At 53.8% G+C, this 26945-nt stretch overlaps 1 protein-coding gene across 1 annotated transcript in view; it reads left to right on the plus strand.

Annotated features, from left to right (window-relative positions):
* The window catches only part of MACF1 (microtubule actin crosslinking factor 1), a 143250-nt gene that overhangs the window by 48116 nt on the left and 68189 nt on the right, over nt 1-26945 (plus strand). Inside the window, exons 9-40 of the mRNA XM_083809812.1 lie at nt 270-389; nt 496-591; nt 849-976; nt 1085-1178; nt 1926-2080; nt 2230-2506; nt 2875-3003; nt 3277-3354; nt 3555-3716; nt 4343-4447; nt 5037-5132; nt 5542-5667; nt 7619-7771; nt 8214-8368; nt 8850-8976; nt 9369-9552; nt 10138-10307; nt 10574-10752; nt 10945-11083; nt 11571-11764; nt 11925-12087; nt 12399-12482; nt 12682-12789; nt 13424-13522; nt 13733-13888; nt 14118-14206; nt 14658-14793; nt 17798-23068; nt 23566-23715; nt 24124-24339; nt 24465-24614; nt 25390-25623. Coding sequence (XP_083665938.1) covers nt 270-389; nt 496-591; nt 849-976; nt 1085-1178; nt 1926-2080; nt 2230-2506; nt 2875-3003; nt 3277-3354; nt 3555-3716; nt 4343-4447; nt 5037-5132; nt 5542-5667; nt 7619-7771; nt 8214-8368; nt 8850-8976; nt 9369-9552; nt 10138-10307; nt 10574-10752; nt 10945-11083; nt 11571-11764; nt 11925-12087; nt 12399-12482; nt 12682-12789; nt 13424-13522; nt 13733-13888; nt 14118-14206; nt 14658-14793; nt 17798-23068; nt 23566-23715; nt 24124-24339; nt 24465-24614; nt 25390-25623 — 9723 coding nt within the window. The remainder of the gene's footprint in view (nt 1-269; nt 390-495; nt 592-848; nt 977-1084; nt 1179-1925; nt 2081-2229; nt 2507-2874; nt 3004-3276; nt 3355-3554; nt 3717-4342; nt 4448-5036; nt 5133-5541; nt 5668-7618; nt 7772-8213; nt 8369-8849; nt 8977-9368; nt 9553-10137; nt 10308-10573; nt 10753-10944; nt 11084-11570; nt 11765-11924; nt 12088-12398; nt 12483-12681; nt 12790-13423; nt 13523-13732; nt 13889-14117; nt 14207-14657; nt 14794-17797; nt 23069-23565; nt 23716-24123; nt 24340-24464; nt 24615-25389; nt 25624-26945) is intronic.

A 26945-nucleotide genomic window follows, 5' to 3' on the forward strand; every position in this document is an offset into this window, starting at 1 on the left:
GTTTTGAGCCCTTGGGGAAGCCGTGGGCAGCCTGGGGAAGCTGAGCTGGCTTCCAGGGAGCAGCTCGCCAGAAGAGGCCTCCTCCTTCCCCCTGTGCCCGGGTGGCCTCCCAGGAGGGAGGTGTGGGCTGCTGGTCCGTGCTGCAACTGTGGTCACACCGCCTGGGTTCTCTCGCTGCGGCCGGGGATGCGCTGGTCCAGAGGGACTGGGCTCTGCCCCATGGTGTCCTGCCCGCTGGCAGTGCTTGAGCAGGGTGCTCTCCCTCGCAGGAGGTCGATTCGAGGTGGCTGGAGTACCAGACCCGCGTGGAGTCCCTCATCTCCTGGATCAAGCAGCACACGATACTTATGTCAGATAAATCCTTCCCCCAGAACCCCGTAGAGCTAAAGGTAGGTCCTGGGCAAGGTCCCTCTGCAGAATCCTGTGTCCTTGGCACCAAGAGCCAAGCGGTGGCATTCCCCGGGGTGGTTTCTGATGCAACCTTTCTCATCCCAGGCACTTTATAACCAATACATACACTTCAAAGAAACTGAAATCCCAGCGAGAGAGCAGGAAAAAGGAAGGATAGAGGAACTCTACAAACTCTTAGAGGTAAGATTTGTCATAGCTACCCAGAGGTTTGTAGGTGGGAGTGTTGTGCTTTTAGCAAGACTAAAGTGTGCTCACTCCAGGTTTATTTTGGATTAGAGAAGTGGAAATAACCCTCAGGGCAAATTATTTAGCAAGTAGCACTCAGCAGGAGCGGAGGCAGAGCTGTTGCCTCATAGCCCCACTTTCTTTGCTGGAGTCTGTCTCTGGCCAGCTCAAGAAGGAGGAATGAAATGCCATTCTGCTGGTGTTTTCTCCAGGTATGGATTGAATTTGGGCGCATCAAGTTGCCCCAGGGGTACCACCCCAACGATGTGGAGGAGGAGTGGGGCAAGCTGATCATAGAGATGCTGGAGCGCGAGAAGCTTCTGCGGCCAGCGGTGGAGAGGTCGGTGCTGCGCCCGCCGTGGGCAGAGCCCTGCGGGGACATCCCCCGCACCCCTGCCTGGAGGAGTGTCCCAAAGCCTTTCTCATTCTCTTCCCTCTGTCGTCACAGGTTGGAGTTGCTGCTACAAATCGCGAACAAAATCCAGAATGGTGCTCTGAGCTGTGAAGAAAAACTCACTCTCGCAAAGAACACGCTGCAAGCTGTGAGTGGGGGGTGTTATTTTCCTCCCGGTGGTTTTTCTCCTGCCTCTTCTCTTATGCCCATCTCTGTTCCTCTCTTCTGCGTGGGGCGGGGGGTTCCTCGGGCAGCTTTCTTTGCCTGTGATGTTGAGCCCCTCGCGGCAGGACTGTAGGTGCGCAGGTGGATACCCGGTGGTCTGTAGCACAAGGATCCTGGGGACAGACAGGCTGCTGCTGGCGGTGCGGCTAGCAAGGCTGGACCTCTGCAAAGCTGCTGGCTTGGAAGAGAACTACAGTTCTGGGGAAGCTTGTGGTATCATATGGCTTAAAAAAACCCACAGAAATATGCTTTTTTTTTCTCTGAAAGAGTGGCAGAAAAGACTGGGTTGCAGACTGTAGCTACCTGGGCGTGGAGTACATTTCAGAAGAGTGAGTGTTTTGTTCTGTGAGAAAGAGGTGCAGCGAGGGGCAAGGGTTGGGTGCGACTGGTTGAACCCAAGCAAGAGATGAAGTGCCCGTTTAACAGCAGTCACTAACTGCAGGGAGCCTCCATCACGAACAATTTTCAGTTCATCTGCAGAAGCTGTTCTAAAGGGGACGTCCTGGGTGCTGTGTGAGTTAGGAGTGGATGTTCCTCCACTCGGGTCAAGCTTGAGGATGAAAAGCTCCTTTCAGTCTTGAAGTCAGTGCTGGGTTTCCACCCCGTTCTCTCTGCTCGTGTGCCTGGGCTGGAGGGGACCCAGCCCTCAGGCTCCCCCATCTCGGTGCAGGACGCCGCTCACCTGGAGTCCGGCCAGCCGGTGCAGTACGAGTCCGACGTGGTCGTGTACCTGCAGGAGTGCGAGGGGCTCATCCGCCAGCTGCAGGTGGATGTGCAGATCCTCCGGGATGAGAACTACTACCAGCTGGAGGAGCTGGTGTTCAGGTGAGAGGAGCTGTGGCTCACACAGCCCGCGCCTGGAGCAGCGTGCGCAGGCTCCTCCGCACCGCTGCGGGGAGGGAGGGCGCGTACGTGCCAGGAGGCAGCGCAGCACCAGCCCCGTCTGCTCACACGTGCCTTGTTTGCTCCGCCAGGATCATGCGGCTGCAAGACGAGCTGGTGACACTGAGGCTCGAGTGCACCAACCTGTACAGGAAAGGCCACTTCTCCACCCTGGAGCTGGCGCCCGCTTCCACGCTGAGCACCACGCACGTGAAGGGCGAGCCCCTGACCAAAGGGCTGCACACCTCCTCTGCCTCCTGGTTCCGGAAGCCCATGACCAGGACAGAGCTCGTGGCCATCTCCTCTTCCGAAGACGAAGGCAGCCTCCGCTTCGTGTACGAGCTGCTGGCCTGGGTCGAGGAAATGCAGGTGAGAGCCGCCTCTGCCTCTCTAGACCAGACTGAAGATGGCCTGGTGTTGCTTTTTTTCCTGCCTTTGTCTGCAATTAGTAATTGTTTCGATGGTTCAGAGTTTCTGGAGAGCACTGATGCTTTTGTCTTGAGTTTCGCCTCTTGTGACCCATTCTTCAGCAGATATTGGAAAGTCCTTTAAAGCTGCGTGCAAATCTGTCATGATGCAGTCAGTCCTTTGGTCTTCTGTAGGCCTGGGACCTACGAGGACTGGTGGGATATTTGTTGCCTCTTCAGTGACCTAGGAGGTTCCTTTGTCCTCGTGTCTGTTTGAGATAGCACTCCTGGTCTGCAGGAGCTTGACTTGGACCTCTTGGCCTGTTTCAGATGAGGCTGGAGCGGGCAGAGTGGGGCAGCGACCTGCCGAGTGTGGAAGCCCAGCTGGAGACGCAGCGGCACATCCACGCCAGCGTGGAGGACTTGGGCTCCAGCGTCAAGGAGGCCCGCATGTATGAGGTATGGTGCTGTGCATGGGGTGGTGCTGGGCCTCGCGCTGCGCTTGGAAAGGGGAGGGCATCAGGGTGTCACTTTTGTGGGTGAAGGTGGCTGGGGTGGATATTTTTTAAGGACAGAGCTTCTGAATGATACTGGGCTGGTGTAAGAGGCTGCTGCCCTGAGCCATCCTCTCTTCCTCCTCTTGCTCATACAAAGCCGGGGAGAAAGATTTGGAGGTGGGGTTTTAAAGGACGCTGTCCCGCACCAGGTAACGGGAACGCTTTCATCCTTCAGGGTAAAATGTCTCAGAATTTCCGTGCCAGCTACACAGAGACACTCGGCAAGCTGGAGACACAGTACTGCAAACTGATGGTGAGTGTGCTTCGTGTGCGCTTCGAGCGACGTCTCCCACTGCAGGTCTGTCCTGGCCATGCAGGTCGAGCATCGCTGCTCTGCTGGGGAGGCTGGGGAAACCGCTCGTCTTCCAAGCAGGAAAGAGGAGCTGTGAGTCTCTGCCCGAGGCTCAGCACCTGCTCCCAGAGCTCATGCATGGGTCGCTTTGTTCTGCTCAGGAAACCTCGAGCTTCCGACTGAGACACCTGCAGAGCTTGCATGGGTTTGTGTCTCGGGCCACTGCTGAGCTGATTTGGCTGAACGAGAAGGAGGAAGAGGAGCTGGCATATGACTGGAGCGACAACAATCCAAACATTGCAGCCAAGAGAAACTACTTCTCGGTGAGTGAGCGGCCCGGCGCTGGGCTGGCAGGATGGGTGCTCTGTGGATTGCTCTGCTCTGCTCTTGAGCTACTCATGCACCTTCAGCTACTTGCACAAGTCCCCAGAGGTAGCACGCTCCTTCCCAAGTCACTGAGCTTGTAGCTCCTGAGTGCAGCTGATAAAAGATCTCTCCCTAGAGCCGAAGGTACAAAAAAGTGTCTGTTTTAATTGAGCATCAGTTGAAAAGGCATCAAAAGATTTCTTTTAGCACCGCTTGAAACTAAAGACATGGCTTATGTAGCAAAAAAAAAGTCTGGGCTAAAGAGGAAAATTGATTCCTCTTTAAAGCAGTATAAATAAATTGCTGTCTTTCCACAATGGTAATGTTTGGAACTGGAGAGGTCCCTGGGCAGGTTTCCAGCATCTGTGTTAGGTCTGCCCCGTGTGTTTGGTGCAGGAGGCATCCTGATGGGAAACGGCTGTGCTACTCTGACAAGCCTTGCTGGTTTCCTATCGGCAGCTGAGATCTGCTGATGTTTACTGCAGTGCTCTGTTACTGCTTGTTTTATTAGCTGGCCACGTGCTCTGAGTGCAGGCAGCTTTTGATAGCCAAGATTTGGCCTTTGCTCGTGTCCTTCACACAGGAGCTGACGATGGAGCTGGAAGAGAAGCAGGACATCTTGCGGTCCCTGCAGGACACAGCCGAGCTGCTGTCCCTGGAGAACCACCCCGCCAAGCAAACCGTAGAGGTGAGCGGGCAGGGGGAGAGCTGGGGGGGGAGCCAACCTGGCATGGCCTTGGGGACGCACAGAGCTGCTGCCCTGCCCCGCGGTGCCCTCACAGGTGCTCAGAGCTGGGGGTGCTTTGTGGTGGCAGAAGCACATCAGAGCCATGATAGAGCTGTTTTAATCTGGGGACACAGTGAGAAATATAAAGCCGTTCCCAAACACGCCCGGCCTGGTGATGAGGCACCGATAAGCTTGTGCAGAGCGCGAGCCCCCTCCAGCAGCGTGGGGCTGCAGGGAATGGCCGCGGCTCCTGGGGGTCGCCCCATTTCCCATTTTGTGGTGGTGAAGCAGAGGGCTGCAGGGGCACGCTGCGTCCGGCGTGTGGTTTGCTGGCAGGCAGGCAGGCAGAAGGCAAACCTGCGTCTGCAGCAGCCCCCAGCGTGTGCCGGTTCCTGTTCTGCCTTCTCGTGCTCTGTGTCTGCGTCCAAACAATCCTGGCTGCAGCCAGATCTTGCCCATCTATGTCCATCCACCGGCAGCAGCGCTGTCCTTCCTGTGACCCTCCTGCTGGGAAGTGCTCATCGCTCACTGCTGTTTGCGTGTTTCCCAGGCCTACAGCGCTGCTGTGCAGACTCAGTGGCAGTGGATTAAGCAGCTCTGCCTGTGTGTGGAGCAGCACGTGAAGGAGAACGCTGCCTATTTCCAGGTACGCAGGAGGGGAGCCCCAAATTCCCCTGGTTTCAGTGGGAGAGCAAACCCTGCGGCACGAGCGGGCTGCGATGGAGCAGCTGCTGCGTCCCAGCGCATGAGCTCCGTGCTCTGCGTGTCCCTTTGTGGGAGAGGGAAGCAGGGGGTTGCAGTGCTCATCAGGGCACTTTCTTCTGAACCATCTCTTTCTTTTAAGCTGCTCTCAGGGAATATCTCACTTGGGCCAGAGGGCTTGGCTTCCGTGCGGTTCTGGCCGTCTGTGCAGGATGCTCACTGCTCCTGCAGTGCTACCGAACAGCAGCAGGATGCTGCTCGCTGAGGTTTTGGGGTGGTCTCCTGTAGAGCTGGGGGTTGCTGACGGCTGGGCTGAGTTGTGCAGGTTTCTGTGACGCTCTTTGGCTTTTCAGTTCTTCAGCGATGCCCGAGAGTCAGAGACGTACCTGCGCAACCTGCAGGACTCCATCAAAAGGAAGTATTCTTGCGACCACAACACGAGCCTGACGCGGCTGGAGGACCTGCTGCAGGACTCCATGGTGGGTTTGCTGAAGTCCCCGTCGCCCCGGGTGGGCAGCGCCTGCCCTGCTCCACTGCAGCAGCGCTGCTCGGGGCCCTGTGTGCCTGCTGTACACGGCCGTGGGGCGCAGGCTGTGTGTGACCCCCCTGCACCGCCGTGTGCTTAACGCTGCTGCTGGGAGCTGGGCCTCGGTGGCTGCAGCAGGGTACAGGTCCTTGTTTAGGGACGCTTGCCACCATCTTCCTGTGCCCCTTGGTAAAGAGAGGTGGCAAGTGCTGTCTGTGCGAGGCCGTAGGTAGAGACATGGAGAACAAAACAACTGAGCTAGTTCTCCCATCGGTGCCTGCCCGCAGCTGCGTGGCGGTGGCCGTGTTCTGCTGGTGGAGGCATCGAGTGGACCTGAAACCTGCTCTCGTTATGCTGCTGCTCGTTAGCAGCTCGTTAGCTCCCTCAGAGCATGGTGGTAGGAGGAGAAGCTCTGCTCTTTGCACAGACCGAATCTGCCATGAATCCTTTGCACCATGGCAGTGGGCGGTGGGTGGCAAAGCCTCAGATGGGGTTTGAAGGCATGGACAGGGAGGATTTAGGCTGTGGGTTAACCTCAGCCCTGATGGAAGGGCAGGGAGGTTAAATCTGCTTGTGAAGGCTGGTGGCTGCTTTGGCTTTACTTTCGGTGGACTCCACTGCTGTGCAGCATGTCCGCAGGGAGGCTGCGATGCCGCTGCTGGCTCACGATGGGTGCGTCAGCTGGGCCAGGGCTCGCTGGCCCCTATCCTGCAGGCTCAGGGCTCCTGCAGGCTCCGTCCTCTCTGTCACGGTCCCGGGGCTGTCCTGCTCTGTCCTGCAGGGTTTCCAGGACGTGGAGCAGCCCGCGGGGCTCTCTGAGCCGTGTTTGGCAGCCCTGGGATGCGGCCGGCGGGCGGGAGAGGCTGGTGCTGGAGAGCGTCCGCAGGGTCAGGACGGGGGCAGCTGCCCCAGCTCAGCTTTATTTCTCTTTCTTACCTAATGAGTTAAAGTTGTATTTCTTCCAATCATGCTCCCGGGGACAGGCACAGGTAGTTTATTTAATCATTTCTTCTTTTTTTTGTTTGTTTTTTTACCATTAAATTATCCTCCACTGTTCTTAGCACACTAACCAACCCTGAGAGTACAAAGCATGAGGGAGAGCTTTTTTTCTGGGATCCTTTTTAACCTTTGCAGCCAGATCAGGCTAGCTGCGACTAATCACACGAGCTTCCAGTGTCGTGATCCGCACACGTCTCCGTCAGTGGCCGGAGGTTGTTCTGTGGGAGCTTTGCCACCAGCCCCCTGGGTCGTCCCATCTCCGAACCCAGCAGGGACTCGTGGGAGTCACTCACACAACGTGTCCCTCCAGCCAGCAGATTTCTGCCCAAGTCCAGAGACCTGTGCCATCACTCCACCACTAGCCACTTCTCCTGAGATGTTTTACCCACATAATTCATCGTATCCCCATTCCAGCCGTTGATTTAAACACGCCTTCATCCTTTGCTTTAGAAAAGGGAGCATGCTTCTGTGGTGTCTCCTCCAGGCAACTCAGTGTCCCTGGCTTCGGGCTGGGGCTTGTCCTGCTCTTTGCCATTTAAACCTCCTGGGACTTTCATTTTGGTGTATGCTGTGTTCTCTTTTTTTTTTTTTTCCCTTTTGAAAGACAGTGTCTTCTTGTCCTAGCAGCAAAAGAGCCAGAGGCGTGCATGCAGCTTGGCAGGGCAGTGGGAGGAGCAGTGGAGAGGTCCCAGCCCAAGCTGAACTCGTCTCCCTCCCACCTTTCCTCCTACCCCGTCTCTCCTGACCCCTTCTTCCCACCCCGGTCAGGGCAGCCGGCTCCTCCCGACGTGGTTGTTCAGCCTCATGAAGGCTGGCGTTGGGGCAGGGGGTGCCGAGGTGCTTGAGAGAAACCTCCTCTCCTCCTCATCCTCGAGCAACCCGTGCTTGGTCCTTCTTCCTGCCAGGACGAGAAGGAGCAGCTCATCCAGTCGAAGAGCTCCGTCGCCAGCCTGGTGGGCCGCTCCAAAACCATCGTGCAGCTCAGGCCCAGGAACCCGGAGCACCTCGTGAAGAGCACGATCCCCATCAAGGCTGTCTGTGACTATCGGCAGATCGAGGTGAGGCTCCGAGCGGGCTGCAAGAACGAGGCAGGGGAGCGCTGCCTGTGAAGGACCAGTTTAGTTTGTCTGTCAATGACAAGCAGGAACGGAGTGGGAAGAGGGGAGGAGGGAAGTAGCTGGCTGGTTCTCCCGGAGGAGACTTCCACGTCTCAGATTTATTCTGGGCAGGAGTTAAAGTCCCTCTCCTCGAGGAGGGTGAGCTTCACCCACCTCAGCCAAACCAGCACGTGGGTGGCAGCCAGCTTGGTTTGACTTCCTAGCGCCTTCCTCTCCAGACAGTGCGTGCTGTGCTGCTGGGCAGCGTGCTGTGCTTTTGCTTGATAAATGGAGCCGTGTTTGTGGGGGTTGGCTGTCCTCTGCGGGACGGGGCTGGCAGCAAGGGTGGGAGTGAGCGGCCCCGCTGCCGGCTCTGACGGGCTGGGTGTTGGTGCCGCCGCAGATCACCATCTGCAGGAACGACGAGTGCGTGCTGGAAGACAACTCCCAGAGAACCAAGTGGAAGGTGATCAGCCCCACGGGGAATGAGGCCATGGTGCCCTCGGTGTGCTTCTTGATCCCCCCTCCCAACAAAGAGGCCATCGAGGTGGCCAACAGGTAACTGGCTGGTCTCTGCTGCGGGGGAATCCCGGGGGTGCAGAGACTCCTTGCGCGGTGGGTTATTTGCTTTTCAGAGGTCTGCTGTGCTGGGGGCAGGAAAACATCCCTGCCTGGCGTTTGGTCAGCATGAATTGCAAGAGGCAGGGTGATGGCATGGGAGGAGCAGCTCCTTGTGGGAAGGAGCCAGGGTGGAGGAACAGGGGTGAGCGAAGGAAGGAATCCCTTGTGGGTGTAGGGCTGCAAACTCTGTCACAGCAACCGCTCTGGTAGCTTGTAAAAGAGCAAATATCAGTTTGGGAGGAGGCATTCCTGGAGGGACCTCCTGCACTGAGCAGCAGGAGGGCAGGAGTGTTGCTGTAGGCTGGGGTTGCTGGCGTGGCAGGCTGCTGCTTGGCAGTGGTGGCCGGCGGATGAACAGGGTCAGGGCTGCTGTGCTGGGGAGGTCTGGGGCTGACAGATCTGCTCCTTCCCTCCATAGGGTTGAGCAGTTGTACCAGAAAGTGATGGCTCTGTGGCACCAGCTCCACATGAACACAAAGAGCCTCATCTCCTGGAACTACCTGCGGAAGGACATCGCCTTGGTGCAAAGCTTCAGCATGGAAAAGGTACGGTAGAAATTTCTGTGTGCCTGGCTCCTGAGCTGCACTGCTGCACTGCCGGCTTTCCTCGCGCGGATGGGGATGAAAGGAAGTGTTAAAAGGAAGAGCAGAGACCACAAGGACCGGGAAGCCAAGGGTCTTTGACCAGGTTTCAGTGCATCTTTTCCCAGTAAAAAAAAAGCACCAGCAGTTTGCACTGAACTGAAATAAGAGATTGTGGACTTAGCATTTCATTGGGGGGTGAGCAAGGCTGGAGGGAGACGTGAGGCTAATACGGAGGAGCTTGCCTTTTCTCCTCGGAAGAGAAAATACTTGGCAAATGGAGGTGCTGCAGCTGGGAGGCTGGCTTCAGGTGATCTGCAGGAGGCTGGAAATGGACGTTGCTTTTCCACTTGCAGCTCAGATCCCTGGCTCAAGGGGAGTGCCAGCAAGCCATGAGGAGCCTCCAGGCGCACTACGAGGACTTCCTGCAGGACAGCCGGGACTCGGAGCTCTTCTCGGTGTCAGACCGGCTGCGCTTGGAGGAAGAAGTGGAGTCTTCCAAGGAACACATCCGACAGCTGCTGGAGTCCATGGAGAATGGTAAGCTTCACAGGGCTGATGGATTAACCAGGAGCTGTGGGGACTAATAAACAAAGGATTTATGGGACGGCTTCATTTTCTCATTTTTTTTTCTGAGCTGGCTGGATGATGGTGTGTGCAGCTGCTCTACTTATTCCTCCATCCATTCAAATGTTCAGCCTTTGTCCAGTGATGTTCCTGCAGAGCAGGCTTGGGCTTTGCATATTCAGGTTAACTGCCAAGTCCTCTTATCCTAACATTGTTGGAGACGAGTTTAGTCAGTAGTCGGGACACATTCTGAGCACAGAGTCCTCTCCGTGTTCAGTCTTTTAACAAAATGTTTTTGGCAGCCGCAGTCCCACTGTTCAGAGCTGGGGGCATGGCAGGACCGAGTCCCACTGGGGCTGGTGGCCTTGGCTTTGCCACGTGAGGTGTCCTGTGGCCGGACTCGTTCTTGGCAGTGTTTGAATGAGTTGACTTGATTCACTTGATTTTCCACCTGAGCTGAGACCCCCCAGCACCTCGGTGCTGTGTGTGGCTCCAAGGCTCCAGGAAGGAACTGAGCGGGGCTGAGAGCTGCTCTTTTGCTTTGTCTGTGATGTGCAGAAGACAAGGATGAGACTGTTGCCAGGACGTATCTCTCTGAGCTCAAGAACATCCGTCTGCGCCTGGAGGAGTGTGAGCAGCGACTTGTGAGCCGCATCCAGTCCCCCAGCAGCACCCGAGCAGACGGTGACAGCATACAGGAGAACACCCTCCGCATCGCCGAGCAGGAGGTCAGTGCTGCTGAGAGCCACGGAGGGGAGGAAGCTGCCGGCCACTGCTCATGGCTTGTGCCTGGACTGGCTTTAACTTCTCCGTGCTGAATGTGTGGGCAGTGGGTGCCTGCCTCTGCGTGTTTGAGGGGATCTTGCACAGAAAGCACGCAGGAAATCAAGTGAGCTTCCTGCTTGATTTCATCCGTGTCCCCTTCACCAGGACAATCCTGCTTTTCTCTGCCTGCTTGGGCGCCCCTTTCATGTTTGTTCCCTTCCTTCCACAGCGCGTGCAGGAGGATCTGCAGAGGCTCAAATCCGACCTGCGGTACGTTTCTGAGAGGTGTTACAGCTTCCTTGACAAAGCTCCTGCTGGGTCCAGCACGCCGCATTTGCGTTCTGAACTCGACTTGGTGGTGAACAAGATGGACCAGATGTACGGGCTGTCTTCCATCTACCTGGACAAGTGAGTTGGGACCTGCCTCTCTTTGTGGGTACCTTTTTGTATACGTCTGCTACAAACCCTTCCTGTTCCTCTAACTCAACAACTTGTGTTGAGCGCCATCAGTCTGCGACATGTGGTGCAAACAGCCTCACAGTCAAGAGGATCTCTGCCAAATTTTGGGTGTCAATGTGCTGTCTCTCTCTGATTTGCCAGGTTGAAGACGGTTGATGTCATTATTCGTAGCACCCAAGGAGCAGAGTCTCTGGTCAAAGGATATGAGGTCAAGCTGAGCCAGGAGGAGGCTGTCCCAGCTGACCTGACAGCTATTCAGTCGCACAGAACGGCCCTACAGGTTGGTGTTGTTCACTTCAAAGTGTGCAGGGAGAAACCAGCCGGCACTTTGGTGTTTGTCAAGTAGGGTCCTTCCCTTTCTGTGCTGAATTTATGTTGCATGCTGTTTTTCTTGCCCAAAATAGCTGCCAGGAAGGTTTTGTCCTCCTTATGTGATCCCCTATTGCTCTGTAAAGGTAAAGGAGCTGCTATGGCCTTGTGCTTTCACTTGTAGAGCACAAGCTAATACATATGAACATCTTGGCAGCTACGTGTCCGCTGCTCTAAGACAGGGGCTGATGATCCAATCTGACTTGCTCCAAGCTGGCGACATGCTCCCCTCCATTTGGCATCTCCCAAGTCGGTAATCGGCTTGTTCTTTGCAGCTTTCTCAGGCTTTTCAGCTACAGGAAGCAGAGAATCTCTGATTTAATGGCATCCTTAGGGGAAGCCGTGTGATCTGCTTTCCTTGAAGTTAAACTCAAGCTGTCTCTTGCTGTTTTTTGAAGCAATGGCTTGGGGAAGTGAAGGACAAGAGCTCCGTGTTCTCCGTGCTAAAGGAGGAGATGGCAAAGGCGAAGTCAGTGGGAGAGCAGCTGTACCAGCTGAGGCAGGAGCGCAGCATCGACCTCGAGCGCTTTCAGGAGAAGGAAAGCCAGCTGTGGGATCGCTGGCAGAGAGTCTGCACCCAGATTGAGACCCGGTGAGAAACCTGCCCCCATTTGCTTTCATGATTCAATTGAGAGCTTCGGCCGGCTGCTTTACAGTGATACTTTTCCAGCTGGGAGTCCCACTGGGGACTGGGATATCCCTAAAGCCTACAGCAGGTCTTCACCCTCCTCTTGTCCCGATTCTCCTTTCAGCCACACGGAGCTGGAAAGCATCCAGGAGGTGCTGAGCGATTACCGGCAGTGCCACAGCACCCTAATCCAGTGGATCGAGGAGATCACCATCCAGCAGGAGCTGATGAAACCTGGGCAGGCGGAGGACAGCCGGGTGCTGTCAGAGCAGCTGAGCCAGCAAACGGTGAGACAGGAGCTTGAGATGTCTTGACAGCATGGTCACTGCAGTGACCGTGTCTTTTTTTTCCATCTGTAAGCTTGAAAATATGAATGCTTTAAGGCATGTGAAATGTGGTGGGGAAGACACTGCAGGCCTGAGCTGTCTGAGAAGCAGAGAAACTGCTTAACTTGAGGTGGAAATGGGCCTTGCATTAAAGAAAAAAAAAGGAGACTATAAGGCTTCACCAAAAACGCAAAGGACAGGGACTGAAATTCAGCACATTTCACCTGTGGCAGTCATCTTGACAACCATTTTTGCTTTGAATTTTGTTGAAGGCTTTGGCTGCAGAAATCGAGAAAAATCAAGCCAAACTGGACCAGTGTCAGAAATTCTCCCAGCAATACTCAGCTGCTGTCAAGGTATGGGCCCCTTCCTAAACCTAGGGCACAGCTGTCTGGGCAGAAACAGCCCCGGGACAGTTTGCATCTTGCATGCTCTTATCTTTGGGCATGAGCAGAGATCCAACTACAGGCAAACTAACAGGAATTAGAGATCTGAGGGTGCAGTATGAAAGAAGTGACAGCAACATCTTTCTCTCCACCCTGGTTTCCTTTGCAGGACTATGAGTTGCAGCTCATGACATACCGGGCATTTGTGGAGTCGCAGCAGAAGTCCCCCATGAAACGTCGGCGCATGCTCTCATCCTCAGATGCCATCACACAGGAGGTGGGAACGCGTCTGCGCCCCTTGCAAGGGGGCAGTGGTGTGGGGGGCTCCTCTACTCTGAGCAAATCGCCAAGCAGCCTCTGTGAAATGAGCTCCTTTCTGCTGAACTCTCTGTATAAATAAAGTTTCCACCCTCGCTGTTTTTTCCAATAGCCACAGAGGATGGCTTAGTGCTCTAAGCACCAGGTATGAAATACCTAGACTCCTGGGAACCCCTGGGTCAAATCCAGCAGGGTCAGCTCAGCCCTTCGGCCCGGCGAGGTAAATAACCAGAGCGCCATGCAGCATTACTGTGTGTGCATCTTTGGGATGAGCCCTTTAGAGACTGAGCTCCTGTCTGCTCCATGTGGATTTTAAAGATCCCAGTGGCCCTCTTTGTAAGAGTTGAGCACCTGCCCCAGTGTCCGTGACCGGAGTCTTCCCTTCGCTCCAGTGTTGTGCAGCATGCCGTGTGTGGCCACATCCCTCCCCTCCAGAGTTGCTGCATTTCAGTGGTGCTATACTGGGTCTGCGAGGTGCCTGGGGATCCTCCCAAGGGAGAGATGGTGCATCCATGTCGTGTACTGTACGGTATGTTGCACTGATTCACTGGTTGTGACTGATGCGTCCTGTTTCTCCGTCTCTCCCTTTGCAGTTCATGGATTTGCGGACTCGCTATACAGCTCTGGTGACACTAACCACGCAGCACGTGAAGTACATCAGCGATGCTCTGCGGCGCCTGGAGGAAGAGGAGGTAAGGGTACTGTACGGAACTGAACTCCATTCCAATCATCCAGGCTCATTTCCTGGCACCCCAAGGATGCTGCTTCACTTCTCTGACATCCACCCTCAGCTTTTCAGTTCCACGTTTAGGTTGTGTCTCAGGTGCTGCTCCTGAGAGCCTCTCTGCCTCTGGGAAGCTGGGACTCCCTTGACATGGTTGTGTTTCTCCTCTGTTTTGCAGAAAGTAGTGGAGGAAGAGAAGCAGGAGCATGTGGACAAGGTGAAGGAGCTCCTGGGCTGGGCCTCGGGCTTAAGGCAGAGTGTGCAAGGCAGGACGGCTGCTGCCAGGAGCAGCAGAGAGCTGGGCGACATCGAGAAGTCCATCTCAGAGCAGCAGGTAAACACAGGGCCTTCTCTGTCCATCTCTGACCAACGCATGTTACATGTGCCTGTCCTTGTTGTATCACGGCGTTATTCTGCTTCCAGGAGAACTTTCCTACAACTCTAATGACCAAAAGCCCCGAGGCTTTCTATGGAATGCTTTGTGAGGGCAACTGTGAGGCTGTTTGTTTAACTGCAACTCTTTTTCCACAGCTGAATTAAGCTTCCTTCTGCTTTTTCAACAGGCCCTCAATGAGGAGCTGGCTGCGAAGAAGGAGCAGGTCTCTGAGGCCATCAAAACTTCACAAATCTTCCTGGCGAAGCACAGCCACAAGTGAGTGCAGCCTGAGGAGGGAGGGAGGCAGGGGGAGCAGAGAGGGGAGCTGAGTTACCTTGAGGTGGGTGCTGGTGGGCTGATGTCCTCAGAGCCCGGTGCCTGATTGCCATTGAAAACAGTGCCTAGCTACACAGGAAAGTGGCCATTCTTCTCATCTGCAACAACTGTGAACTATGAAACCTGTTTATTCTGTTGGGACAATACTAATCCACTTTAGTAGTGAACTAACCCTGAATATTTGGAGATTTGGTCATTATAATGCAGGTCAGTCTTTGCCGAGCACAATTACTGTCCCTCATTTTCACTGTGCCAGGCAAAAAGTAGGGCAGTGTGAAGAGGAGACTCATTGTGGGTTTGGCCTTTTCCTTCATGAGAAAACTTCGTTCATTCTCGGGGGCTGGGAGATGGTTTGTGTAACTTCCCTGAGAGTTTTTCCTTTCCCTTGCAGGCTTTCCCATCAGGAGAAGGAACAGATTTCTGCTCAGATCGCTGCCCTGAAGGACACCTACCAGGCGCTCTGCAGCGACTCCTCGGAGCAGCTCCAGCAGCTCCAGAGCCAGCTGGCTCAGGAGACAGAGCACAAGGTACTGGTCCCCGCTCGGCCCGGTGGCCGCACGGCACAGGGCCCTCCTCAGGGTGTGAACACGGTTGTGCTCGGTTGTGTGTCTCATGGCCACCAGCCACTCCTGCCCATCAGCTTTCTTACTTGCATGTGGTTGCCTCCCATCTCTTCTGTCCATGACCTGAAGTGTCTGGGCTGGGGTGGCCACTGGTGGCCGAACAGGAGCCGTTGACCTGCTGTTGCAGGTCACTGAGAGGGAGCTGTCCTTTGCAATGCTTTCAGTCAGAGCTGACAAAAGGTTGGCTTGCTCACATGGTGGGCAGAGGAAAATGGAGTTCTGTCCTGAAAGTGGTGCCCTTGGCAAGCCTGTCTCCTCAAGTAATGCCTGTTCAGCGTTTAACCAGGGAGGGCTGGGGCTCGCAGGCAGCCCGCATGCAGGAGGCACATGAAGGTGGGTTTCTGCAGAAGCACGTTCGCCTCTGCAGCCTCATGCATCTCAGGGCCTGGCGAGGGATTTGTTTGGGTTGTGCCTCAGTGAAGTTGCCCGCCAAGTGGAAGGGGACTGCGTTGTCCCACCAGGCCCCCCACAAACACGGGTTCTGCACTGCCCCCAGCTGGGCCCGCTGGGCCCCAGTGCTCCTGCCAGTCCCGTGGGGTAGGAGGGCTCCAGGCGCGTCCTTACTGCCTCTGTACTGGTGTGAGCTGTCCTCAGTCATTCACAGATATACATGTACGTGTTATATAAGTGTATATACATGTGTCGATGGATATATTTGTGTGTTTGCTTGCTGGCTCCCTGTACTCTGAAGCAACGGCCTACTCAGATCTGGACATGGTGCGGGTTTGGGCTGCCGGGTCTGTGAGTGAAGCCCTGCTCTAGCAGATCACGGGAAGACGGGGTAGGGCTGCTTATCTGAGATCTGTATCTCCAGCTTTCACTTACAAATACAGCATCTCCCTTTTGAATTGGGCTTTCCAACACGTTTTGGCTGTCACCGTGCAAGTCCCATTAGTCCCTGTCTGGCAGAGCGAGCCCGCAGTGCCGCTGCCCCACACAGCAAACCCGCTCCAGGCGGTGGTCACGGCTCAGCCATCACAGCTTCGACACTTCTGCCACTGCTGCAGCTGAGAGAAGCCTGCCAGTGGAAAGGATGCTGTTCCCTTTCCCTTTTCCTCCCTCCTGGGCAGGAAAATGACCTTGGTGTGCAAGCTTTCTCCTGGGCTCGCTGGGCCATTTCCGTGCAGCAGGAGTGTGCTGTGGGGCTCAGATCAGAACAGTTTTCACTCACTCTCTTGACGAAGCCCAGGAAAAGAAACAAAATGGCACTATGGCTCCGCCGTAGATCCTTGGCCCATATACGAGATTATCACGTGGCTGTTGTGTGGTACAGTTGCTTCATTGTACAGGGAGTATGAAGGACTCTTAACATTTGCTTGCTGGAAACATCCAATTGTGAAGACAGAGGTTATAAAATCAAAAAGAAAAAAAAAAGCAAAGCAGAACGCGCTAAATTGAGCATGATGTGTCCCTGTACAGTTTGTGTTTCACGTCAACTGTTTTTAAGATTAACTGACATCCTTGCTTACAAGTTTAACTAACCCTCCGGGACTTAAACAAAACACACAAAGTGAAAGAGGACGACCTGTGTGTGGGGTTCTTTTTGCAAACAAAACAGTCGCATGCTGGACGCTAACACCAAGCTTTACACTGTGTGTGATACGGCTGAACTGCTCCATAAGGCTCTGTCTTTAACTGCTCAAGGCACACCCTGCAACTCTGGTAAGTAAAAGCCTTTTACTCCCCTCCCTCCCATCTCCTCTTTTATCATTCTCTTTCCCCTCTTCTTCTCTGTCTTTCAGTGGCTTGTTCATTTCCAAATATGCATGTCAGAGTCTGGTGATGCTGGTGGGAGCTTGGTGTTTCCCAGCAGACCCACCCAGCCTCCGTGGCAGGGGGCGCTGGGGGAGCTACACGCAGCGTGGTGGGGGCGGCATCCTCTGCTGTGCCACTGCTCCAAGGCACCCGCCTGCCTGGGCTGTCAGAGTCACCGTTACCGACATCTGAGGTCCTGGGAATCCAGATTTGCTCCTCCCTGTCCCAACAGAAAAATTTTAGTGCTTGGGCCAACTTTACACCTAAACAGTGCAACTAGGAGAAATCCAAAGGTCCGGACTGCTCTTACTCTGTGTCATTATCTGAATTCTTCCCCTCCCTGTGGGGGTGCCAGAAAGAAGAGGCCAGAAATACCAAAGTTAGATGGTCTGTTCCCAGTCTGTCACTGTCTCCATGCTGGGAGCTACAACTTCTTGTATTTCTTCCCTTGCCCTAAAGAGCACGGCTGCTTCCAGGTGCCGGAGAAGTTGGGTGTGCTTGGGGAGCTGCTGTGCATGCTAGGGGCAGCGCCCGTGCTCTCGTGCTTGGCTGGTTGTGGTGCTGGGGAGCTGCTCCGTGGCACGAGACCCATGGTGTTCCCTGGGCATCCTGGCATTAAAGAGCAGGATTTAAGCATGGCAGGAATCAGGGTGGAAACTGCACTGGGAGAGCTTCCTAGGTACCCTGAAGTGACGTCTTTGGGTTTTTTTCTCTTCTGTTAGTACAAAGTGGGATTCATGTTGTCTTTATTTATTTTTTTTTTGGATGGAGTTGTTGGACAGTTTCGGTGTGTTTGTTGGTTTCCTTCCCTGTTTCTCTGTGGAGCATTAGGAACACGTCTGGGTGTTGCTGCTTGCTGTTTTGCTGCATTAGTGGTGGTGGATGTTGGAAGCATTTCGGTGCTGCCCTTGGTGATGGACTAGCTGTGCATCAAAACTCACTGGCAAACTGAAAGCTAGCAAATGCACCAATTTGTGTGCTGCAATGCCTTTGGAGTTGCATTTTGAACACTTTGGGACTCGCTTTCTAGTCTGTTTGGGGTTTTGAAACTTTTTTTTTTTTTTGGAACTGGTACCTCCCTAGATCTCATGCAATCCAAGTGCTGGAAATGTTTGATTTTGGTTTGATTCTTTTCCTTCTCTTTCTGTTCTAGGGCAGCGGAGCAGTGGCGGGAGTGATCGATCTTGGCACAGTAGAAATATTCCCTGTCTTTGGTGCCATGCAGAGAGGTCTTATAGATCAGGATACTGGCCTCGTCCTCTTGGAGGCCCAGGTTATCACATCCGACTTAGATGTTCCAGAGACCAGCGAAAAACTCTCCTTGGAGGAAGGTCTGGCAAGAAACATCATTGATCTCAGGACATTCCAGGTGCTGCAGGAATTGAAGGATGCTCTCCAGCGGGTGGACGAAGTCCGACGTGAAGGGAGGCAGCTCCTACCTGTTGCTGCTGCGATAGAAGAGGGGAGGATTAGTGAGAGCATTGGGCTAAAGATTCTTGAGGTTGAACTTGTAACTGGGGGCTTTAAAACCCCTCAGGGCAGAATCAGCATGGAGGCAGCTCTGCAAGAAAGGCTCCTTACCCCCCAGCTTTATTCCAGACTGCTGTCTCACCTGGAATGCAGCAAGGATTTGATTGACCCCAACACTGCAGAGAAAATCAGTCTGCCAGAGCTCATGCACCGATGCATCATCCACCAAGAAACTGGACTGAGGCTGCTCCCAGTCAAGCAGCTGGCGGGTGGGATGGTGAGCTTGAAATCAGGCAGAAAAGTCAGCATCTTCCGTGCCGTCCAGGAAGGACTAATAGACAGACAGGTAACAGTGAGGTTGCTGGAAGCCCAGCTCTTTGCTGGTGGCATTGTTGACCCCAGGACAGGGCACAGGCTGACTGTGGATGAGGCTGTGAGACATAATTTAATTGACCAGGATTTGGCATGCACACTTCTAATCCGGCAGCTTCAGACAGGTGGCATCATTGATACAGTCACGGGAGAGAGACTTACAATTGACGAAGCTGTAAGGAAAGAGTTGGTAGCACCAAGGATTGCATTGGTGGTCCTGGAATCCCTCTGGTCCTTCATGGGGCTCCTGTGGCCAGAGACGGGAGAGATCATCCCAGTTGCAGATGCTTTAGAGCAAGGAATTCTGTCCACAGAGCTGGTTTACAAGATTCTCAGCAAGAGGCAACTCATTAAGGCTGTCTTTATACCAGAAACCACAGAGGTGTTGTCCTGGAGGAAAGCAGTTGACCATGGCATCCTAGAGAGAGATGTGGCGAAGAAGCTGAAATCAACAGTCATACCCGATGTCATGGCCAGCGTGCAGCTCCCTGGCTCTCCAAGCAGAAGCAGGAATGGCCAGAGCTCCTCTGGAAAGAGTCCCACAGGTCACAAAGAGCAAAGTGACCCTCTGCTAAGGAGTGACGACGAAAGGCTGATGTTCCACTTGATGACCCACAGCTACATCAACATCCACGATGGCCAGAAGCTGCTCTTGATAGATGGAGAGTTGAACAATCTCACTAAAGCCCTCATCCAAGCCCAAGAAAATGGATCCTGCGAACATGTGTTGGAAGGGAGTGAAGGCTTTGAGGAGACAAAGGCAAATGCAGCTCTTGAAAGAGAACCTTGCAACGGTTTGGCTTTGCAGCAGCTTGAGTTTCAATTTGCTCCTTCAAAGGAGCAAAGCGAAAAGGTCCTGCCACACAGAACTGCTTTGGAGAACGGAGAGGTGGTGATGGGACCTGGAAGCCGCCCGTTGGAGGATGCAGAAGATATCCTGCTTGTGGAGGAGCAAGGGCAGATTTACACTGAACAGGCTACCTTCAAAAGTGAGACTGAATCCAAACTTGGTAGAGAGCAAATCGCTTCTACAAGCAAGGACAAACATCAGGTAAAATTATCTGTGCCAGAACATCCCAGTGATTTTGGTAGTGGATTCAGAGAAACAGAAGAAATTATGATTGAGACAGAAGAGTCCAAGCCCATTATAGTAGGTGGAGTGGAACATATCAAAGATCAGAAGAGGACATTGGAAACTGGGGCAGGTGATGTGAAAAGCGAAAGCCATATGTTGGTGGGTATTTCTGAAAGTACGGAGAGACTGGAAATAATGGCAGAGAGGTCTCAGGATGTGGAGGAACCTGAATTAGAGGTGGAGGACGTTAGAGAGATTTATTTGCTAAAAGAGGAAACAATACAGAATGGCACGGTGGGAGGAGAGGAGATTGTGCTCCCTAGAACTGGAGAAGCTGAGCAAACAGCGAGGCACACTGAAAGCATTGAAGGTGTATTGAAAGTGGAGGAAGGAGAGAGGAAAGCGGCGGGTGATGAGTGTACTGATGACACATCCCTGCCAGCCCCTACAGAGCAGGATGAGGAGGACACTTTGGAAATGTTGTTAACGCAGCTCCAAAGTGGTGGCATAATCCATGAGCAGACAGGGAAGACTCTTCTTCTGAACGAAGCAGTAGCCTGTGGAGCGGTGCCTGGCCACACGGCTGTGAAACTGATGGAGAAGATGAAGATGTTCAGTGGCTTCTTCGACTCACAAACATGTGAATCATTAACCACCGAGGACGTCATTGAAGAAGGTTTAATGGATGAGAAGCTTCTCCAGAAAGTTCTCGCATCCGACAAAGCCATAAGTGGTGTTCTTGACCCAGGCAATAACTTTGTCTACTCTATCAAGGATGCTGCTGCAGTTGGCCTTCTGGACAAGGAGACGGCAATGAGGATCTTGGAAGGGCAGGTGGTTACTGGAGGAATTGTTGACTTGAAACGTGGCAAAAAAATATCAGTCACATTGGCTTCAAATCTTGGCCTCATAGAGCCAACTAGTCAGAAAGAGCTGGTCAAGCTGGAGAAGGCTTCCAAAGGGAAAAGCACCGATGAGGCAACCAGACAGAAGCTCATTAGCTTGCAGGCTGAAACCAGTGGAATTGTGGATCCCAAAACTAAGCATCCTTTGACTGTTGCGCAGTCTGTTGAAAAAGGGCTCCTTGAAAAGGAAAAAGCGTTTGAGCTCTTGACCAAGCAGATTGCAGATGGAGGAATAATTCATCACGTGTCTGGAATGAGGCTTTCGGTAAATGACGCCATGAAGCACGATTTGATCAATCAAGATTTATGTAATGAACTCACAAAGGCTGAAAGCGTGTGCCTGCATGAATACATTCATCCAGTAACGAAGGAGAAGGTGCCCTTGCCCCAGGCAGTATCAGTAGGACTTGTTAGTCCGGACTTCCAGAGGAAAGTGCAAGAAATCCAAGCCGGGGGTGGAAGCATCATCGATCCTGCTTCTGGCCAGAGACTGGCGCTCTGCCAGGCAGTGAAGGAGGGCTTGCTGCCCAGGCAGGTTGTGGAGAAAGTCCTGTCGTCTCCAGAAGTGAAACAAGGCATTGTAGATCCTGAGAACTGCATGCTCGTGCCCTACTCGGAGTTCATAAAGAAGTGTAAAATTGACATCGAATCCGGTCAGAGGTATTTGGAGGTCCATCCCTTCAGAGCCATCAAGGATGAGGTGACGGGGAGCAAGCTGACGTGTGCCCAGGCGGTGAAGCTGGGGAAGGTGGACCCTCTGCCCACGCTGCGGCTGCTGCAGGCTCAGGCGGACAGCGGGGGGTTTGTGGAGGGCACCGTCAGCGAGAGGCTCTCCCTGAAGGCTGCTTTGGAGCAGGGGTTTTTGGATGAGGAAATGGCCAAAGTCATCGCGACCAGCCAGATGAGGAGCGGAGGAATTGTTGATGCTAGCAGTGGAAAAAGATTGACTTTAAAGGAAGCTGTTGAAAAAGGCCTGATTAGCCAAAAATTAGCTGCCACTCTTCAAGACGCACAAATATCCGAAGGCAAATACGGTTCTGAGGTCCTCAAAGCAGATAAACCCCACCTTTCCCAGGAAAAAATGGAAAAAACACCTCCAGAAGAGGAAGGTGTGGTCCTCCCTATTAGTGCTGCAATGAAGCCCGGTGGTGCTGAGCACAAGGCCAGAGCTGAAGCTGCGAGCTGCGGCCTGGCTGGGGACGCAGCCGCTGCTCCTGCCACATCCCTGGTGATGCCAAGGAAAGGGAAACCAGAACTGCTTCCTCAAGAAACTCCAGGGGATGGTGTCACACGTCAGCGACACGGCGAGGTTGAAGTGGCTCCAGAACACCCCTTAGTATTAGGCACAGCACCTCTCTCTAAAGGGACAGTAGCGATAAAGGCTACGGAGAAGGGGGTTGCAAAAAGCAGCTCCCGTGTGAGAGTGGCCTGGGGGCAGGAATCAAGGGGGGAAGCAGCAGATCAGGGGACGGGGAAAGTGGAAGGGCTGGGGTTTGAGGAAGAGTGGTCGTTCCTTGACACAGAGGTGCCTCATGGTGCTGAGGGCGGTACGGAGAGGAGCAGGGAGGGGGTTCTTAGTGCAGGGGGGGTTGTGGCAGAGGAAGAAGGTGCAGTGAGGGGACAGCAGGCAGCAAGCCTGGATCAGGCAGTACAGGCAGCCCCGAGGGAAGCTGTTTCTGTGGGTCACAGGAAGGAAGAGCTGGGCCCTATAATGTCCAGAGAACCCCCCAAGACTGTCTCTCTGAGGCCGGCAGGAGATGAGCTTGCAGACGGAAGAGCTGTCAGACACCCTGTGGGAGAAACCCTGAGACTGGATGCAGAAGCTGATCGAGAAGAAGTAGGTGAAACTGAGCGAAAACCTACCCAAAAACAGAAAAGCAAGAAAAAGAAAACAAAGCAGATTGGTGTCCCAGGGGACAGTGCTCAGCCAGAGAAATCTTCCGTGGAAAAGCAGTCCCTTCCTACTCCAGTATCCAAAGAAATTCCAGGGAAGGAGGGAGACTTTGTCTCAAGTGCTCCAGAACCAAAACTTGACACAGCCCCCAAGAAGATTACTGCGAGGTTGGCAAAAGATGGAGCCAAGCAAAAGCAGCTGGAGAGCAGCAGGGGTGAAAAAGAGAAGAAACCAATTTCTGAGAAAGATGAAGCAATCCTCCCAGGGGGTCAGGTGCTCCCTGTTCTCCCAGAACAAGGGGAAGCTCTGGTGGTGACAAAAGGTCAGAGCAGAAAGGGGCACGATCTCTCTGTGGCACTTGAACCGGAGGAGAGGAAGACCCAGAAAAACGCTGAGGTGGGAACCAGCAGCGAGGTGCTCACCACAGCCCCGGCAGCAGAAAAGCCGGATGAGTTAATCATCAGAGAGGAACCCGGAGAAGTTCAGGAAACCTCTGCAACCCTGGAGCTTGGAGAAGGCACCCCACAGGAGCAACCAGCGGAGCCCAGCACAGGCCGAGCCGGTGCCCCTCTGCCCCCCACAGCCCCCGGAGAAGCGCCCCAGGAGAAGCCCCGGCAGCCGGGGCCTGGCGACCGGGGCCTGCTCTTACCCGTGATAGTGGAGGGGGAGCTGCTGGAGACCTCGATGGAGGCTGCCAGACCAGCCCAGGTGGGTGACTGCTTTCTGCTATTTCAGCATTTTTACGTGCTATTTGTGTATGTTTGATGTTAAATTTGTCCCAGGTCCTCGGTGCAGAGGAGAGCCAGAACGTGAGTCGTGGATGTTTGGGGCTTGATGTTACAGCATCAGCTGCAATGGATTTGGCAAAGGACCCAGTGATGTAGGACTGAAAACACTCAAGGCTTAGTTGTGGCTTCTTTTTGCTAGAGCATTACTTACAAATGACTAATAAGTAGGACCGTTTTTTGGCACTTTTACTGTAACACAGTAGATCTCTTGCCATTTATAAGCTTATGTTGGAAAAAGAGCCATGTATTCTGTTTTTCCTGTAGTAAATCTTGTAGATAAGACTACCATGTGGAAAGTCCCTGAAATGGAATGCTATTAAGATATTGCTTCTTTTAAAAAATATGTATGCATACATACGTATAATTGTCTGTTTTCTCTCTAAACTTGAGGTTTTGTTTTACCATTTGATTCTGTAGATCAAGTTCAGCAAGAAGATGTGCCTGGAGCACGATGAGAAGCTGATCTCCTATCTCTCCATGCTCCGAGATATTGAGATGAGAATTAAACGTGTGCAGCCAGCAGAGCAGAATCTGGCCGCCCTGCAGGACCTGCTGCAGCAGGCTGAGGTGAGCGCTGCTGGCACCAGGCAGGACCGAGCTCTCCCCCCTCTCCCCAGCACTTCTCAGGCTCCCCCTTGTGCCTCCTCCCTGCTCTGGGAGCAAGCGGGGCGTTAGCCTCAGGCTGAACTGGCATTTATATGCAAAGCCCATCTCTCTGGCACTCCCTCTGGCTTACCTTCCTCTCGTGCTTAGACAGTAACCTAAGTGTGGCTGAAATGAATTTTACAGCCTGGAGAAAGACAGTCGAGTGCTGGCAGCTGAGCAGGGCTGCATGAACGGGTCGATTGCAATGAATCTTTCCAGCAGATACACGCAGTGTTTGGAGCTGGTTCTCCAAAACCTCTGCAGTGCTGTCACTTTTGGCAGTGGGAAGACGAACCATACCATAGACTTAACAATGCTGTCTTGCCTCAGGCCTTGGGCGCTGAGCTGCAGGAGCTCAGCTTTCCAGTGAATCAGGAGTTGGACGCTGTGAAGTGGATTGTGGCCAACCCGCCTGAAGAAGTCCCTGAGCAACTACTGAAGGCTTTAGAGAAGGATGCCAAGAACCTCCAGAAGTCTCTGAGCTCTGCGAGTGATATCCTGGAGTCCCGGCTGCTAAACCTGCGCGGTGCAGTGGAAACCCAAAAGGTAGAGCTGGCAGCTGTCCCTGCTGCCTGCTGTCCCCGCTGCCTGCTGTCCCCCCACCCTGCACATCCTGGTGCTTCCCTGGAGTGCCCCGCTCCTTGTTTGAACGGTGCACTTCTGTGTTTAAGGCTAAAATCATGACGCATCACGAGACTCTCCAGGGTAAACTGCAGGAGCTGCTGAGCTGGGTCTCTGGCACTGCACAGTCGCTGGACGGCAGCGATTACCACCATGGGATGGATGCAAACAGCTTGAGTCGCTGCCTCCAACACTACAAGGTAACCATGGCGATGCCCCTAATCCTTCCCGATGGATGGAGTTGCTGTCCTCTGTGCAGAGGAGAAGCTTTTAATCCTGCTCCCCTCCTGGAGCCTTGGTGGGTTTGCCATTATCCTTGGTTGCAGGAGGAGCAGCAATATTGTATTTGCTCCAAAGTAATTTGTTTCCACAATGCATGAACCGTCTGCTTTGGCCTTTATGGGAACATGCTCAAATGCAGATGTGTGTGGTGGAGTCTGAGCGACCAGCAGGGAATCCTGTGAGGCTGAGAGCCGCTGCCTCCGGGGGGCTCCAAGAGCCCCCTCCAGCACACCTGCCCCAGCCTCCATCACCTGTATGAGGAGCCCAGGCCCCCCTCCACAGCTACTCATCTTGTAGCGATAGCTCTCAAGATTTGGACAGCTCAGCACCTCCTGTTTGCGGGCAGTTGAAGTCAGGGGACTGAAGGCGGAGAGCCGCTGGTGCCGTGCGTGGTCATCACGGACTGCAGGGCTCTGGACCTGGATTGTCCTCGGGTAGCCTCACGCAGGGTGCAGGCGGTCTCTTGGCAAGGTGCTGGAGGCCTTGTTTAGCAGAGCCTTGGAGAGTTGGTGTGACGAGGCTCTGTCACTTCAGTGCTGTGTGCTTCGGGTCTCTTGGGATTATGGAGTACAGCATTCCAGTGACACAGTGCTTTTTTTGGGCACACACTGCTGCCCGTGTTGCTTGTGTGCCCCATCTGAAGCTGGCAGCGCAGAGCAGTTCAGCCTGACGGGTCTTTTCTCTTCCCTTCAGGAGCTGAAAGAGCCCCTCGCTGACACCAAGGCTCAGCTCGATGCCACCGCCTTCGACATCCAGTTCCTTATCTCGGAGCACGCCCAGGACCTGACCCCTCAGCAGAGCAGGCAACTGCTGCGGCTGCTCAACGAGCTGCAGAAGGCGTTCCGGGACCTGTCGGAGCGCGTGGCGGCGCAGGTCGAGGTCCTGCAGGTCTGTCTCCAGCAAGCGGAGCAGACAGATCAGGTGAAGGTTGTGGCACAGCTGCTTCCTGGCTGCAGTTTGCTCGCTCAAACACTTTCCAGCCACAAGAGCGTGCGCTGAGACACCTCGTATCTGGGATTTCACGTGCATGCCACTCATGGTTTATGACTTCCCACTGCACATCATGAGCTTCCTCTAAAGTCTTTCTTCTTCCTACCACGTAACTCCCAAGTGGAAAGTTGCTTTCCTCCCTCAAGGTGGAGCCCTGTCAGAGGTCTGGGTAGCACAGCTGGGAGTCCTCTGCTAGGCATCGAGTTGTTTTGGGCCAGGTAGAAAAAGCCCTGGTCTCTGTAACCCCACCAGAAAATCCCTGTGCAGAGCTGGCACCACAGGCAGCCGGCAGTTTTAATGTCTTACTTTCACCACACAAGACAGGTTTTGCTGACCTAAAGAAACAGCTGATGATGTATCAAGGCAGCTGGTAGCTGCAAAAGCAGGTCCCCAGGTCTCTGCTGCATTCATGCAGCACTCATCACTGCATGGATCCTCTTATTCAAGACAGTATTAATGTGTTTTTTTATTAACAGTTGCTCTCTATAACTCTTGCCTGTCCCATCTGGAGTGTGTGTGTATATTAACCAGTTTGCTTTGCTTTTTCAGATTGAGTGTGCGCCCATCCTAACCCAGGAAGAACTCGCTTTGCAGCTGAAGAGCTCTTAAGAAGGCTCTTTCAATTTGCTTCTGTTGTTTATCTTATGACTGTGAGAACCAAGCACAGTGTTTTGCACAAGTTTGTACATCACCTTGCTGAAATGCCCAGTGAAACTCAAAAACTTTTCTCTGCCCTGGGGAAGGGAACAGAAACGTTGCAGGGACTCTCAGGTCACATCATGCTCAATTGCTCAAACAGGCGCTTCTGTGTTGTGCTCTGGCAGCAAAATGTAGGAGCTGGATCGGCTACAGAAACGCTTTTCTCTCTCCTGGGCTCCCTCTCCAACCCCAGTGTCTAAAAGCCAACCTGCCTTAGGTTGTGTGGGGCTCCACAGTGGCGCTGCCTGGTGCCAGGTTCTCACCTCTCATTAGATGAGTTTTTGATGCAGTTTTAATGTTCATAAGGTTGAACGGAAAAGGCGCAGAAATTTCTGGTTGAGCTCTCCCAAGAGAGGACCACGTAAACTGGAGCGTAGCTCCACGTGGAGCTGGACGGGGTTCTTAAAAAAGTAAAACAGAGAAACCTGCTTGAATGGTGGCAAACGTGCACTGCACAGCTCCAGTCCTCCAGCACTGCCGCTGGAAAGGGGCTTGGACCTCAGCCACGTTCCTGCAGTGTGTAAACGTGAGAGGGGGAGAGAGCCCAGGGAGAGCTGCAA

Source organism: Anser anser (genome assembly GCF_964211835.1).
Source record: "Anser anser genome assembly, chromosome: 24".
NCBI lineage: Eukaryota > Metazoa > Chordata > Aves > Anseriformes > Anatidae > Anser > Anser anser.